This window comes from Oncorhynchus masou, chromosome 6 (assembly GCF_036934945.1).
Source record: "Oncorhynchus masou masou isolate Uvic2021 chromosome 6, UVic_Omas_1.1, whole genome shotgun sequence".
Classification (NCBI taxonomy): Eukaryota; Metazoa; Chordata; class Actinopteri; order Salmoniformes; family Salmonidae; genus Oncorhynchus; species Oncorhynchus masou.
The window spans coordinates 6,368,251-6,385,234 of record NC_088217.1 but is presented as its reverse complement, the minus strand read 5'-3'; the positions used below and the strand labels follow the sequence as shown (position 1 = coordinate 6,385,234).

General features: G+C 42.0%; 1 protein-coding gene across 4 annotated transcripts in view; it reads left to right on the top strand.

Moving 5' to 3' along the window:
- The window catches only part of LOC135541308 (homeodomain-interacting protein kinase 1-like), a 68,801-nt gene that overhangs the window by 39,610 nt on the left and 12,207 nt on the right, over positions 1-16,984 (top strand). For 3 of the 4 annotated variants that reach the window (XM_064967459.1, XM_064967458.1, XM_064967455.1), the window contains 3 exons: positions 10,253-10,410; positions 10,730-10,873; positions 13,092-13,265. In XM_064967459.1, coding sequence (XP_064823531.1) covers positions 10,253-10,410; positions 10,730-10,873; positions 13,092-13,265 — 476 coding nt within the window. The remainder of the gene's footprint in view (positions 1-10,252; positions 10,411-10,729; positions 10,874-13,091; positions 13,266-16,984) is intronic. The other variant, XM_064967457.1, reaches the window with a different exon arrangement.

Genomic DNA, 16,984 nt, shown 5'->3' with positions numbered 1-16,984 from the left:
CTCTGTCTCTTACCTCGTTCTCCGTCTCTACTCTGATTATCTCTGTCTCTTACCTCGTTCTCCGTCTCCACTCTGATTATCTCTGTCTCTTACCTCGTTCTCCGTCTCTACTCTGATTATCTCTGTCTCTTACCTCGTTCTCCGTCTCTACTCTGATTATCTCTGTCTCTTACCTCGTTCTCCGTCTCCACTCTGATTATCTCTGTCTCTTACCTCGTTCTCCGTCTCTACTCTGATTATCTCTGTCTCTTACCTCGTTCTCCGTCTCCACTCTGATTATCTCTGTCTCTTACCTCGTTCTCCATCTCTACTCTGATTATCTCTGTCTCTTACCTCGTTCTCCGTCTCTACTCTGATTATCTCTGTCTCTTACCTCGTTCTCCGTCTCCACTCTGATTATCTCTGTCTCTTACCTCGTTCTCCGTCTCTACTCTGATTATCTCTGTCTCTTACCTCGTTCTCCGTCTCTACTCTGATGATCTCTGTCTCTTACCTCGTTCTCTGTCTCTACTCTGATTATCTCTGTCTCTTACCTCGTTCTCTGTCTCTACTCTGATTATCTCTGTCTCTTACCTCGTTCTCCGTCTCTACTCTGATGATCTCTGTCTCTTACCTCGTTCTCCGTCTCTACTCTGATTATCTCTGTCTCTTACCTCGTTCTCCATCTCTACTCTGATGATCTCTGTCTCTTACCTCGTTCTCCGTCTCTACTCTGATGATCTCTGTCTCTTACCTCGTTCTCTGTCTCTACTCTGATTATCTCTGTCTCTTACCTCGTTCTCTGTCTCTACTCTGATTATCTCTGTCTCTTACCTCGTTCTCCGTCTCTACTCTGATTATCTCTGTCTCTTACCTCGTTCTCTCTCTCTACTCTGATTATCTCTGTCTCTTACCTCGTTCTCCGTCTACTCTGATTATCTCTGTCTCTTACCTCGTTCTCCGTCTCTACTCTGATTATCTCTGTCTCTTACCTCGGTCTCCGTCTCTACTCTGATGATCTCTGTCTCTTACCTCGTTCTCCGTCTCTGATTATCTCTGTCTCTTACCTCGTTCTCCGTCTCTGATTATCTCTGTCTCTTACCTCGTTCTCCGTCTCTACTCTGATTATCTCTGTCTCTTACCTCGTTCTCCGTCTCTACTCTGATTATCTCTGTCTCTTACCTCGTTCTCCGTCTCTGATTATCTCTTTCTCTTACCTCGGTCTCCGTCTCTACTCTGATGATCTCTGTCTCTTACCTCGTTCTCCATCTCTGATTATCTCTTTCTCTTACCTCGTTCTCCGTCTCTGATTATCTCTGTCTCTTACCTCGTTCTCCGTCTCTGATTATCTCTGTCTCTTACCTCGTTCTCCGTCTCTACTCTGATGATCTCTGTCTCTTACCTCGTTCTCCGTCTCTGATTATCTCTGTCTCTTACCTCGTTCTCCGTCTCTGATTATCTCTGTCTCTTACCTCGTTCTCCGTCTCTACTCTGATTATCTCTGTCTCTTACCTCGTTCTCCGTCTCTGATTATCTCTGTCTCTTACCTCGTTCTCCGTCTCTACTCTGATGATCTCTGTCTCTTACCTCGTTCTCCTTCTCTACTCTGATTATCTCTGTCTCTTACCTCGTTCTCCGTCTCTACTCTGATTATCTCTCTCTTACCTCGTTCTCCGTCTCTGATTATCTCTGTCTCTTACCTCGTTCTCCGTCTCTACTCTGATTATCTCTGTCTCTTACCTCGTTCTCCGTCTCTACTCTGATTATCTCTGTCTCTTACCTCGTTCTCCGTCTCTGATTATCTCTCTCTTACCTCGTTCTCCGTCTCTGATTATCTCTGTCTCTTACCTCGTTCTCCGTCTCTGATTATCTCTCTCTTACCTCATTCTCCGTCTCTGATTATCTCTGTCTCTTACCTCGTTCTCCGTCTCTGATTATCTCTGTCTCTTACCTCGTTCTCCATCTCTACTCTGATGATCTCTGTCTCTTACCTCGTTCTCTCTCTGTCCCCGTTTCCTTTTCCTCAGTCTGTCATTTCCTCTCTCTTGCAGTGCGGAGGTGCCTACACACACCCTCTTCCCCTCCTTTCTTTAGATCTGCTGTTCTGAGGACATGGAGGCATGATGCCTGACTTCACTTTACTTGAAGCTTCCTGTGGTTGCTTGTTCCCCCTCTCCCTCCCTCGCCCCTCCTTCGCCCCTCCCTCGCCCCTCCTTCCTCTCATATCTTTTCCCTAAAGGAGACACCAGCTGAGACACATCTTTCCTTAACAGCTCGACCCATTCTTCTCCTTTCCTTTCAGCTCAACGGTATTGGCACCGCAATGAGACTGTTCTAGTTAGTGTTTCCCTCCGTCCTTCCTTCCTTTCTTGTTGGATGTAGTTGTCCAGTTTATCAGGTCCCAGACTCCCATGACATCGGTGATGTAGAGAGCTAGTTAGCAGCCATATAGCCCTGTCTCTCTCTCTCTCTCGCTGTCTCTTTCTCTCGCTGTCTCTCTCGCTCTCTCCGTCTCTCTCTCTCTCTCCGTCTCTCTCTCTCCGTCTCGCTCTCTCTCCGTCTCTCTCTCTTTCTCTCTGTCTCCCTCTCTCTCTGTCTATATCTATCTCTCTCTGTCTCTCTCTCTTTCTCTCTGTCTCTCTCTCCGTCTCTCTCTCTCCGTCTCCCTCTATCTCTCTGTCTCCCTCTCTCTCTCCGTCTCCCTCTCTCTCTCTGTCTCCCTCTCTCTCTCTCCGTCTATCTCCCTCCGTCTCTCTCTCTCTCTCTCTGTCCCTCTCTCCATCTCTCTCCGTCTCTTTCTCTCTCTCTCTCTCCGTCTCTCTCTCTTGCTGTCTCTCTCTCCGTCTCTCTCTCTCTCTCTCCGTCTCTCTCTCTCTCTCGCTGTCTCTCTCTCTCTCCGTCTCTCTCTCAATTCAATTCAATTCAAGGGCTTTATTGGCATGGGAAACGTGTTAACATTGCCAAAGCAAGTAAGGTAGATAATATATAAAGTGAAATAAACAATCAAAATTAACAGTAAACATCACACATACAGAAGTTTCAGAACAATAAAGACATTACAAATGTCATATTATTTATATATATATATATATATATATATATATATATAGTGTTTTTACAATGTACAAATGGTAAAGGACACAAGATAAAATAAATAAGCATAGAAATGGGTTGTATTTACAATGGTGCGTGTTCTTCACTGGTTGCCCTTTTCTCGTGGCAACAGGTCACAAATCTTGCTGCTGTGATGGCACACTGTGGAATTTCACCCAGTAGATATGGGAGTTTTTCAAAATTGGATTTGTTTTTGAATTCTTTGTGGATCTGTGTAATCTGAGGGAAATATGTCTCTCTAATATGGTCATACATTGGGCAGGAGGTTAGGAAGTGCAGCTCAGTTTCCACCTCATTTTGTGGGCAGTGAGCACATAGCCTGTCTTCTCTTGAGAGCCATGTCTGCCTGCGTCGGCCTTTCTCAATAGCAAGGCTATGCCCGCTGAGTCTGTACATAGTCAAAGCTTTCCCTAATTTTGGGTCAGTCACGGTGGTCAGGTATTCTGCCGCTGTGTACTCTCTGTGTAGGGCCAAATAGCATTCTAGTTTGCTCTGTTTTTTTGTTAATTCTTTCCAATGTGTCAAGTAATTATCTTTTTGTTTTCTCATGATTTGGTTGGGTCTAATTGTGCTGCTTTCATGGGGCTCTGTAGGGTGTGTTTGTGAACAGAGCCCCAAGACCAGCTTGCTTAGGGGACTCTTCTCCAGGTTCATCTCTCTGTAGGTGATGGCTTTGTTGTGGAAGGTTTGGGAATCGCTTCCTTTTAGATGGTTATAGAATTTAACAGCTCTTTTCTGGATTTGGATAATTAGTGGGTATCGGCCTAATTCTGCTCTGCATGCACTATTTGGTGTTCTACGTTGTACACAGAGGATATTTTTGCAGAATTCTGCATGCAGTCTCTCAAATTGGTGTTTGTCCCATTTTGTGAAGTCTTGGTTGGTGAGCGGACCCCTGACCTCACAACCATAAAGGGCAATGGGCTCTATGACTGATTCAAGTATTTTTAGCCAAATCCTAATTGGTATGTTGTTGAAATTTATGTTCCTTTTGATGGCATAGAATGCCCTTCTTGCCTTGTCTCTCAGATCGTTCACAGCTTTGTGGAAGTTACCTGTGGCGCTGATGTTTAGGCCAAGGTATGTATAGTTTTTTGTGTGCACTAGGGCAACAGTGTCTAGATGGAATTTGTATTTGTGGTCCTGGTGACTGGACCTTTTTTGGAACACCATTATTTTGGTCTTACTGAGATTTACTGTCAGGGCCCAGGTCTGACAGAATCTGTGCATAAGATCTAGGTGCTGCTGTAGGCCCTCCTTGGTTGGTGACAGAAGCACCAGATCATCAGCAAACAGCAGACATTTGACTTCAGATTCTAGTAGGGTGAGGCCGGGTGCTGCAGACTTTTCTAGTGCCCGCGCCAGTTCATTGATATATATGTTGAAGAGGGTGGGGCTTAAGCTGCATCCCTGTCTAACCCCACGACCCTGTGTGAAGAAATGTGTGTGTTTTTTGCCAATTTTAACCACACACTTGTTTTGTGTACATGGATTTTATGATGTCGTATGTTTTACCCCCAACACCACTTTCCATCAGTTTGTATAGCAGACCCTCATGCCAAATTGAGTCAAAGGCTTTTTTGAAATCAACAAAGCATGAGAAGACTTTGCCTTTGTTTTGGTTTGTTTGGTTGTCAATTAGGGTGTGCAGGGTGAATACATGGTCTGTTGTACGGTGATTTGGTAAAAAGCCAATTTGACATTTGCTCAGTACATTGTTTTCATTGAGGAAGTGTACGAGTCTGCTGTTAATGATAATGCAGAGGATTTTCCCAAGGTTACTGTTGACGCATATTCCATGGTAGTTATTGGGGTCAAATTTGTCTCCATTTTTGTGTATTGGGGTGATCAGTCCTTGGTTCCAAATATTGGGGAAGATGCCAGAGCTAAGGATGATGTTAAAGAGTTTTAGTATAGCCAATTGGAATTTGTTGTCTGTGTATTTGATCATTTCATTGAGGATACCATCAACACCACAGGCCTTTTTGGGTTGGAGGGTTTTTATTTTGTCCTGTAACTCATTCAATGTAATTGGAGAATCCAGTGGGTTCTGGTAGTCTTCAATAGTTGATTCTAAGATCTGTATTTGATCATGTATATGTTTTTGCTCTTTATTCTTTGTTATAGAGCCAAAAAGATTGGAGAATTGGTTTACCCATACATCTCCATTTTGGATAGATAATTCTTTGTGTTGTTGTTTGTTTAGTGTTTTCCAATTTTCCCAGAAGTGGTTAGAGTCTATGGATTCTTCAATTACATTGAGCTGATTTCTGACATGCTGTTCCTTCTTTTTCCGTAGTGTATTTATGTATTGTTTTAGTGATTCACCATAGTGAAGGCGTAGACTCAGGTTTTCCGGGTCTCTATGTTTTTGGTTGGACAGGTTTCTCAATTTCTTTCTTAGATTTTTGCATTCTTCATCAAACCATTTGTCATTGTTGTTAATTTTCTTCGGTTTTCTATTTGAGATTTTTAGATTTGATAGGGAAGCTAAGAGGTCAAATATACTGTTAAGATTTTCTACTGCCAAGTTTACACCTTCACTATTACAGTGGAACGTTTTCCAAACTGCATTCCTTCCATCTATAGCATTTCTTAATGTTACTCAGTTCCTTTGGCTTTAATGCCTCATGATTGAATATTGCTTTGTTTAGGTAGACTGTGATTTTGCTGTGGTCTGATAGGGGTGTCAGTGGGCTGACTGTGAACGCTCTGAGAGACTCTGGGTTGAGGTCAGTGATAAAGTAGTCTACAGTACTACTGCCAAGAGATGAGCTATAGGTGTACCTACCATAGGAGTCCCCTCGAAGCCTACCATTGACTATGTACATACCCAGCGTGCGACAGAGCTGCAGGAGTTGTGACCCGTTTTTGTTGGTTACGTTGTCATAGTTGAGCCTAGGGGGGCATATGTGGGAGGGAATGCTGTCACCTCCAGGCAGGTGTTTGTCCCCCTGTGTGCTGAGGGTGTCAGGTTCTTGTCCGGTTCTGGCATTTAGGTCGCCACAGACGAGTACATGTCCCTGGGCCTGGAAATGATTGATTTCCCCCTCCAGGAAGCTGTCTCCGTCTCTCTCTCTCCGTCTCCCTCTCTCTCTCCGTCTCTTTCTCTCCGTCTCTCTTCCTCCGTCTCTCTCTCTCTCTCTCTGTCTCTCTCTCTCCGTCCCTCTCTCTCCATCTCTCTCCGTCTCTCTCTCTCTCTCCGTCTCTCTCTCTCTCTCTCTCTCCGTCTCTCTCTCTCTCTCTCTCCGTCTCTCTCAATTCAATTCAATTCAAGGGCTTTATTGGCATGGGTAACATGTGTTAACATTGCCAAAGCAAGTAAGGTAGATAATATATAAAGTGAAATAAACAATAAAAATTAACAGTAGACATCACCCATACAGAAGTTTCAAAACAATAAACACATTACAAATGTCATATTATATATATATATATATATGTCTCCCTCTCTCTCTCTGTCTCTGTCTGTCTCTTTCTCTCTCTCTCTGTCTCTCTGTCTCTCTCTCTGTCTCTCTCTGTCTCTCTCTCTGTTTCTCTCTCCGTCTCTCTCTGTCTCTCTCTGTCTCTCTCTGTCTCTCTCTCTGTCTCTCTCTCTGTCTCTGTCTTCTCTCTGTCTCTCTGTCTCTCTGTTTCTCTCTCTGTCTCTCTCTCTGTCTCTCTCTGTTTCTCTCTCTGTCTCTCTCTCTGTCTCTCTCTGTCTCTCTCTGTCTCTCTCTGTCTCTCTCTCTGTTTCTCTCTCTGTCTCTCTCTCTGTCTCTCTCTGTCTCTCTCTCTCTGTCTCTGTCTCTCTCTGTCTGTCTGTCTCTCTCTCTGTCTCTCTCTGTCTCTGTCTCTCTCTCTGTCTCTCTGTTTCTCTCTCTGTCTCTCTCTCTCTGTTTCTCTCTCTCTCTCTCTCTGTCTCTCTCTGTCTCTCTCTGCCTAATCTAAGTTTGAAGTTTTATTAGTTGTATGTACAGGATAGTCATGGCATCGTCCAACCAAATGCTCACATACAGATTCCTTCTGGACGAAGCAATAACAATAATAATAAATAAAACAGTTAAGAATACAAACATAAAGTAAATGCCTCAGTAGAATAGAATAAACATTTGAGCATCAGTATAATACAGGAAGGCACAGTTTATCGTCCAACATTTACACATGCATTTGGGAAGGAGGATTGGTGTTTAAATTGTGCAGTATTTAGCAATCATGAGAGTCTGGCATTGGAACTTATTATGGATCCCCATTAGTTCCTGCCAAGGCAGCAGCTACTCTTCCTGGGGTTTATTATGGATCCCCATTAGTTCCTGCCAAGGCAGCAGCTACTCTTCCTGGGGTTTATTATGGATCCCCAGTAGTTCCTGCCAAGGCAGCAGCTACTCTTCCTGGGGTTTATTATGGATCCCCATTAGTTCCTGCCAAGGCAGCAGCTACTCTTCCTGGGGTTTATTATGGATCCCCATTAGTTCCTGTCAAGGCAGCAGCTACTCTTCCTGGGGTTTATTATGGATCCCCATTAGTTCCTGCTAAGGTAGCAGCTACTCTTCCTGGGGTTTATTATGGATCCCCATTAGTTCCTGCCAAGGCAATAGCTACTCTTCCTGGGGTTTATTATGGATCCCCATTAGTTCCTGCCAAGGCAGCAGCTACTCTTCCTGGGGTTTATTATGGATCCCCAGTAGTTCCTGCCAAGGCAGCAGCTACTCTTCCTGGGGTTTATTATGGATCCCCATTAGTTCCTGCCAAGGCAGCAGCTACTCTCCCTGGGGTTTATTATGGATCCCCATTAGTTCCTGCCAAGGCAGCAGCTACTCTCCCTGGGGTTTATTATGGATCCCCATTAGTTCCTGCCAAGGCAACAGCTACTCTTCCTGGGGTTTATTATGGATCCCCATTAGTTCCTGTCAAGGCAGCAACTACTTTTCCTGGGGTTTATTATGGATCCCCATTAGTTCCTGCCAAGGCAATAGCTACTCTTCCTGGGGTTTATTATGGATCCCCATTAGTTCCTGCCAAGGCAGCAGCTACTCTTCCTGGGGTTTATTATGGATCCCCAGTAGTTCCTGCCAAGGCAGCAGCTACTCTTCCTGGGGTTTATTATGGATCCCCATTAGTTCCTGCCAAGGCAGCAGCTACTCTCCCTGGGGTTTATTATGGATCCCCATTAGTTCCTGCCAAGGCAGCAGCTACTCTCCCTGGGGTTTATTATGGATCCCCATTAGTTCCTGCCAAGGCAACAGCTACTCTTCCTGGGGTTTATTATGGATCCCCATTAGTTCCTGTCAAGGCAGCAACTACTCTTCCTGGGGTTTATTATGGATCCCCATTAGTTCCTGCCAAGGCAGCAGCTACTCTTCCTGGGGTTTATTATGGATCCCCATTAGTTCCTGTCAAGGCAGCAGCTACTCTTCCTGGGGTTTATTATGGATCCCCATTAGTTCCTGCCAAGGCAGCAGCTACTCTTCCTGGGGTTTATTATGGATCCCCATGAGTTCCTGCCAAGGCAGCAGCTACTCTTCCTGGGGTTTATTATGGATCCCCATTAGTTCCTGCCAAAGCAGCAGCTACTCTTCCTGGGGTTTATTATGGATCCCCATTAGTTCCTGCCAAGGCAGCAGCTACTCTTCCTGGGGTTTATTATGGATCCCCATTAGTTCCTGTCAAAGGATCAGCTACTCTTCCTGGGGTTTATTATGGATCCCCATTAGTTTATTATGGATCCCCATTAGTTTATTATGGATCCCCATTAGTTCCTGCCGAGGCAGCAGCTACTCTTCCTGGGGTTTATTATGGATCCCCATTAGTTCCTGTCAAGGCAGCAGCTACTCTTCCTGGGGTTTATTATGGATCCCCATTAGTTCCTGTCAAGGCAGCAGCTACTCTTCCTGGGGTTTATTATGGATCCCCATTAGTTCCTGTCAAGGCAGCAGCTACTCTTCCTGGGGTTTATTATGGATCCCCATTAGTTCCTGCCAAGGCAGCAGCTGCTCTATGTAGTACTGTGGAATAGAGTTCCATGTAGTCATGGCTCTATGTAGTACTGTGGAATAGAGTTCCATGTAGTCATGGCTCTATGTAGTACTGTGGAATAGAGTTCCATGTAGTTATGGCTCTATGTAGTACTGTGGAATAGAGTTCCATGTAGTCATGGCTCTATGTAGTACTGTGGAATAGAGTTCCATGTAGTTATGGCTCTATGTAGTACTGTGGAATAGAGTTCCATGTAGTCATGGCTCTATGTAGTACTGTGGAATAGAGTTCCATGGAGTCATGGCTCTATGTAGTACTGTGGAATAGAGTTCCATGTAGTCATGGCTCTATGTAGTACTGTGGAATAGAGTTCCATGGAGTCATGGCTCTATGTAGTACTGTGGAATAGAGTTCCATGTAGTCATGGCTCTATGTAGTACTGTGGAATAGAGTTCCATGGAGTCATGGCTCTATGTAGTACTGTGGAATAGAGTTCCATGTAGTCATGGCTCTATGTAGTACTGTGGAATAGAGTTCCATGTAGTCATGGCTCTATGTAGTACTGTGGAATAGAGTTCCATGTAGTCATGGCTCTATGTAGTACTGTGGAATAGAGTTCCATGTAGTCATGGCTCTATGTAGTACTGTGGAATAGAGTTCCATGTAGTCATGGCTCTATGTAGTACTGTGGAATAGAGTTCCATGTAGTCATGGCTCTATGTAGTACTGTGGAATAGAGTTCCATGTAGTCATGGCTCTATGTAGTACTGTGGAATAGAGTTCCATGTAGTCATGGCTCTATGTAGTACTGTGGAATAGAGTTCCATGTAGTCATGGCTCTATGTAGTACTGTGGAATAGAGTTCCATGTAGTCATGGCTCTATGTAGTACTGTGGAATAGAGTTCCATGAAGACAGATCTGTTCAACATATCAATACTTCTTACAAGTAGTGATTGGCTCTTCTTGATAATGACATTCTGTCCAGGGTTGGCATTGCTTTCATGTGATATTACATATAAACACTGGAATGAATGCTAACTGGCTTCTGTGTGTGTGTGTGTGTGTGTGTGTGTGTGTGTGTGTGTGTGTGTGTGTGTGTGTGTGTGTGTGTGTGTGTGTGTGTGTGTGTGTGTGTGTGTGTGTGTGTGTGTGTGTGTGTGTGTGTGTGTGTGTGTGTGTGTGTGTTTCTCTCTCTCTCTGTAGCAGGCTTGGCCCGCCGGCACCCAGCAGATCCTCATCCCGTCGTCATGGCAGCAGGTTCCTGGCGTGGCCATCCACGGCTCCGCCCACCAGACGGTTGTCGCGGAGTCTCCCATTGAGACTCTCCATCCGGACACAGCCCAGCACACAAACAGCTGGAGGTATGGTTATCACCATGGTTACATAGCTGTCTGTCACAATAGACCTCTTTATATAAGAGAACAGTAGTCAGGCCATCAATAGGATTGTTACCCAGATCATGTCAGGGTGTAGCTATCCCAAAAAATAGAGAAACAAAAATGTTTAAAAACTTTGAGCGTTTACTTGTCTGCTTGGAGTGCCAGATGGGGGGGGGTTGCGGTTTTGGGACCTTTCTATTGGTTGATTTAAGACAGGCAAAAGCTCACAGGCACGGAAACAGTATTTGAAACACATGTCTGAAGAAACGCAGCGTTACTCAGATGTGTGTGGTGTGTGTAGGGGGTCTCAGTACAGGGGAGTCCTGCAGCAGAGTCAATCGACCTCTGACCCTAGCCGGGGTCAGGCCACCCAGAGGTCACAGCAGGAGAGGAGCGGAGCGGGGAAGAGGGCCAAAGGTCGCCGTGGCAACAACAGAACAACCAGGTACAACTGACTGGAAGAGAAAGGCTATGGATAGATCGTGGCACAACAACTAGTTACAGTTATCAACTAGTATCAACTATATAGTTACAGTTACCAACTAGTATCAACTATATAGTTAGAGTTATCAACTAGTATCAACTATATAGTTACAGTTACCAACTAGTTTATCAACTATATAGTTACAGTTACCAACTAGTATCAACTATATAGTTACAGTTACCAACTAGTATCAACTATATAGTTACAGTTATCAACTAGTATCAACTATATAGTTACAGTTACCAACTAGTTTATCAACTATATAGTTACAGTTACCAACTAGTATCAACTATATAGTTGCAGTTATCAACTAGTATCAACTATATAGTTACAGTTACCAACTAGTTTATCAACTATATAGTTACAGTTATCAACTAGTTTATCATCTATATAGTTACAGTTATCAACTAGTTTATCAACTATATAGTTACTGTTACCAACTACTTTATCAACTATATAGTTACAGTTATCAACTAGTTTATCAACTATATAGTTACAGTTACCAACTAGTTTATCAACTATATAGTTACAGTTATCAACTCGTATCAACTATATAGTTACAGTTACCAACTATTATCAACTATATAGTTACAGTTACCAACTCGTATCAACTATATAGTTACAGTTACCAACTATTATCAACTATATAGTTACAGTTACCAACTAGTATCAACTATATAGTTACAGTTACCAACTCGTGTCAACTATATAGTTACAGTTACCAACTAGTTCATCAACTATATAGTTACAGTTACCAACTAGTTTATCAACTATATAGTTACAGTTACCAACTAGTATCAACTATATAGTTACAGTTACCAACTATTATCAACTATATAGTTACAGTTACCAACTCGTATCAACTATATAGTTACAGTTATCAACTAGTTTATCAACTATATAGTTACAGTTACCAACTAGTTTATGAACTATATAGTTACAGTTATCAACTAGTTTATCATCTATATAGTTACAGTTATCAACTAGTTTATCAACTATATAGTTACAGTTACCAACTAGTTTATCAACTATATAGTTACTGTTACCAACTACTTTATCAACTATATAGTTACAGTTATCAACTAGTTTATCAACTATATAGTTACAGTTACCAACTAGTTTATCAACTATATAGTTACAGTTATCAACTCGTATCAACTATATAGTTACAGTTACCAACTATTATCAACTATATAGTTACAGTTACCAACTCGTATCAACTATATAGTTACAGTTACCAACTAGTATCAATAATATAGTTACAGTTACCAACTAGTTTATCAACTATATAGTTACAGTTACCAACTAGTATCAACTATATAGTTACAGTTACCAACTAGTTTATCAACTATATAGTTACAGTTACCAACTAGTTTATCAACTATATAGTTACAGTTACCAACTAGTTTATCAACTATATAGTTACAGTTACCAACTAGTTTATCAACTATATAGTTACAGTTACCAACTAGTTTATCAACTATATAGTTACAGTTACCAACTAGTTTATCAACTATATAGTTACAGTTACCAACTAGTTTATCAACTATATAGTTACAGTTACCAACTAGTATCAACTATATAGTTACAGTTATTAACTAGTAACATGTATTAACTAGTTACAGTTATCAACTAGTAAGTTATCAACGAGTAACAGTTATCAACGAGTAACAGTTATCAACTAGTAACAGTTATCAACTAGTAACAGTTATCAACTAGTTACAGTTATCAACTTATAACAGTTATCAACTAGTAACAGTTATCAACTAGTTACAGTTGTCAGCTAGTAACAGTTATCAACTAGTTACAGTTATCAACTAGTAGCAGTTATCAACTAGTTACAGTTATCAACTAGTTACAGTTATCAACTAGTAACAGTTATCAACTAGTAACAGTTATCAACCAGTTACAGTTATCAACTAGTAACAGTTATCAACTAGTTACAGTTATCAACTAGTAACAGTTATCAACTAGTTACAGTTATCAACTAGTTACAGTTATTAACTAGTTACTGTTATCAACTAGCAACAGTTAGCTGGTAAAGTTAGATTTTCAGGGGCTCCACTTAGAAAGGTGTGTGTTTTTTTGCTCACTGATGGAAATGTTTTGGCCATTACTCTGGAACTCTGGAACGGTGACTAGAAAAGCAGGATTGGTAACCCAGTGTGTGTGTATCCAGGGGTGTGTCCGGTGTGTCGCTGCTCACCAACGCCATGCTGACTCCGCCCACCTGTAGTGTGGCAGCTCTCTCTCAGCCAATCATCATCTCAGACACGCCCAGCCCGGCGGTCAGCGTCATCACCATCCACAGCGACTCAGACGAGGAAGACGAGAGGAAGTTCCACCCCGCCAGGTGAGGTCATATTCCTATGCCTGTACTCCTTTCCAATCACAAACGACTGTTGGTTTTAGGTGGACTGTCCCTTTATAGATGGTTTTCAGATGACAGCCTATCGAAACTAGCATCTAGCTTGTACTAATCTCTGTTGATTTGCAACAATTTCACAGATTTACTTGCATTAAACCCTTTAAGTGAGGAGCATAGGTCATCCACTAATGATGGTAAAACTAGTATTCAAGTTCTCCTAAAACATGTGAAAATCTGATCTGAATGGACGAGAATTGATCATCCTATCCAAATCAAATCAAATCAAATTGTATTTGTCACATACACATGGTTAGCAGATGTTAATGCGAGTGTAGCGAAATGCTTGTGCTTCTAGTTCCGACAATGCAGTAATAACCAACAAGTAATCTAACTAACAATTCCAAAACTACTGTCTTATACACACAAGTGTAAGAGGATAAAGAATATGTACATAAAGATATATGAATGAGTGATGGTACAGAGCAGCATAGGCAAGATACAGCAGATGGTATCGAGTACAGTATATACATATGAGATGAGTATGTAAACAAAGTGGCATAGTTAAAGTGGCTAGTGATACCAGATTGATTTCTGTTGTTGCTATGAATCTAATGTATGTTTCTAATGTACAGTACCAGTCAAATGTTTGGACACCTTCTCATTCCAGGGTTTTTCTTTATTTTTTACTATTTTCTACATTGTAAAATCAAATCAAACTTTATTAGTCACATGCGCCTAATACAACAGGTGTAGTAGACCTTACAGTGAAATGCTGAATACAACAGGTGTAGTAGACCTCACAGTGAAATGCTGAATACAACAGGTGTAGTAGACCTTAGAGTGAAATGCTGAATACAACAGGTGTAGTAGACCTCACAGTGAAATGCTGAATACAACAGGTGTAGTAGACCTCACAGTGAAATGCTGAATACAACAGGTGTAGTAGACCTTACAGTGAAATGCTGAATACAACAGGTGTAGTAGACCTCACAGTGAAATGCTGAATACAACAGGTGTAGTAGACCTTACAGTGAAATGCTGAATACAACAGGTGTAGTAGACCTCACAGTGAAATGCTGAATACAACAGGTGTAGTAGACCTTACAGTGACATGCTGAATACAACAGGTGTAGTAGACCTTACAGTGACATGCTGAATACAACAGGTGTAGACCTCACAGTGACATGCTGAATACAACAGGTGTAGTAGACCTCACAGTGACATGCTGAATACAACAGGTGTAGTAGACCTTACAGTGAAATGCTGAATACAACAGGTTTAGTAGACCTTACAGTGACATGCTGAATACAACAGGTGTAGACCTTACAGTGACATGCTGAATACAACACGTGTAGACCTCACAGTGAAATGCTGAATACAACAGGTGTAGTAGACCTCACAGTGAAATGCTGAATACAACAGGTGTAGTAGACCTTACAGTGACATGCTGAATACAACAGGTTTAGTAGACCTTACAGTGAAATGCTGAATACAACAGGTGTAGTAGACCTTACAGTGAAATGCTGAATACAACAGGTGTAGACCTTACAGTGACATGCTGAATACAACAGGTGTAGTAGACCTTACAGTGACATGCTGAATACAACAGGTGTAGTAGACCTCACAGTGACATGCTGAATACAACAGGTGTAGTAGACCTTACAGTGAAATGCTGAATACAACAGGTGTAGACCTTACAGTGACATGCTGAATACAACAGGTGTAGTAGACCTTACAGTGACATGCTGAATACAACAGGTTTAGTAGACCTTACAGTGAAATGCTGAATACAACAGGTGTAGTAGACCTTACAGTGAAATGCTGAATACAACAGGTGTAGACCTTACAGTGACATGCTGAATACAACAGGTGTAGTAGACCTTACAGTGAAATGCTGAATACAACAGGTGTAGTAGACCTTACAGTGAAATGCTGAATACAACAGGTATAGTAGACCTTACAGTGAAATGCTGAATACAACAGGTGTAGTAGACCTTACAGTGACATGCTGAATACAACAGGTGTAGTAGACCTCACAGTGAAATGCTGAATACAACAGGTGTAGTAGACCTTACAGTGAAATGCTGAATACAACAGGTGTAGTAGACCTTACAGTGACATGCTGAATACAACAGGTGTAGTAGACCTTACAGTGACATGCTGAATACAACAGGTTTAGTAGACCTTACAGTGAAATGCTGAATACAACAGGTGTAGACCTTACAGTGACATGCTGAATACAACAGGTGTAGACCTTACAGTGAAATGCTGAATACAACAGGTGTAGACCTTACAGTGACATGCTGAATACAACAGGTGTAGTAGACCTTACAGTGACATGCTGAATACAACAGGTGTAGTAGACCTGACAGTGAAATGCTGAATACAACAGGTGTAGTAGACCTTACAGTGACATGCTGAATACAACAGGTGTAGTAGACCTTACAGTGACATGCTGAATACAACAGGTGTAGACCTCACAGTGACATGCTGAATACAACACGTGTAGACCTCACAGTGAAATGCTGAATACAACAGGTGTAGTAGACCTTACAGTGAAATGCTGAATACAACAGGTGTAGACCTTACAGTGAAATGCTGAATACAACAGGTGTAGACCTTACAGTGACATGCTGAATACAACAGGTTTAGTAGACCTTACAGTGAAATGCTGAATACAACAGGTGTAGTAGACCTTACAGTGAAATGCTGAATACAACAGGTGTAGACCTTACAGTGAAATGCTGAATACAACAGGTGTAGACCTTACAGTGACATGCTGAATACAACAGGTGTAGTAGACCTTACAGTGACATGCTGAATACAACAGGTGTAGTAGACCTTACAGTGACATGCTGAATACAACAGGTGTAGTAGACCTCACAGTGACATGCTGAATACAACAGGTTTAGTAGACCTTACAGTGAAATGCTGAATACAACAGGTGTAGACCTTACAGTGACATGCTGAATACAACAGGTGTAGACCTTACAGTGAAATGCTGAATACAACAGGTGTAGACCTTACAGTGACATGCTGAATACAACAGGTGTAGTAGACCTTACAGTGACATGCTGAATACAACAGGTGTAGTAGACCTTACAGTGACATGCTGAATACAACAGGTGTAGTAGACCTCACAGTGACATGCTGAATACAACAGGTGTAGTAGACCTTACAGTGACATGCCGAATACAACAGGTGTAGTAGACCTCACAGTGACATGCTGAATACAACAGGTGTAGTAGACCTTACAGTGAAATGCTGAATACAACAGGTGTAGTATACCTTACAGTGAAATGCTGAATACAACAGGTGTAGTAGACCTTACAGTGAAATGCTGAATACAACCGGTGTAGTAGACCTTACAGTGACATGCTGAATACAACAGGTGTAGTAGACCTTACAGTGACATGCTGAATACAACAGGTGTAGTAGACCTTACAGTGAAATGCTGAATACAACAGGTTTAGACCTTACAGTGAAATGCTTACTTACAAGCCCTTAACCAACAATGCAGTTTTAAGATTTTTTTTTTTTAAAGTAACAAATAATTAAAGAGCAGAAGTAAAATAACAATAGCAAGGCTATTGGGGTACCGGTACAGAGTCAATGTGCGGGGCACCGGTTATTCGAGATAATTGAGGTAACACGTCTGCCATGCTGATCGTCAACACCGGGGCCCCTCAGGGGTGTGTGCTTTG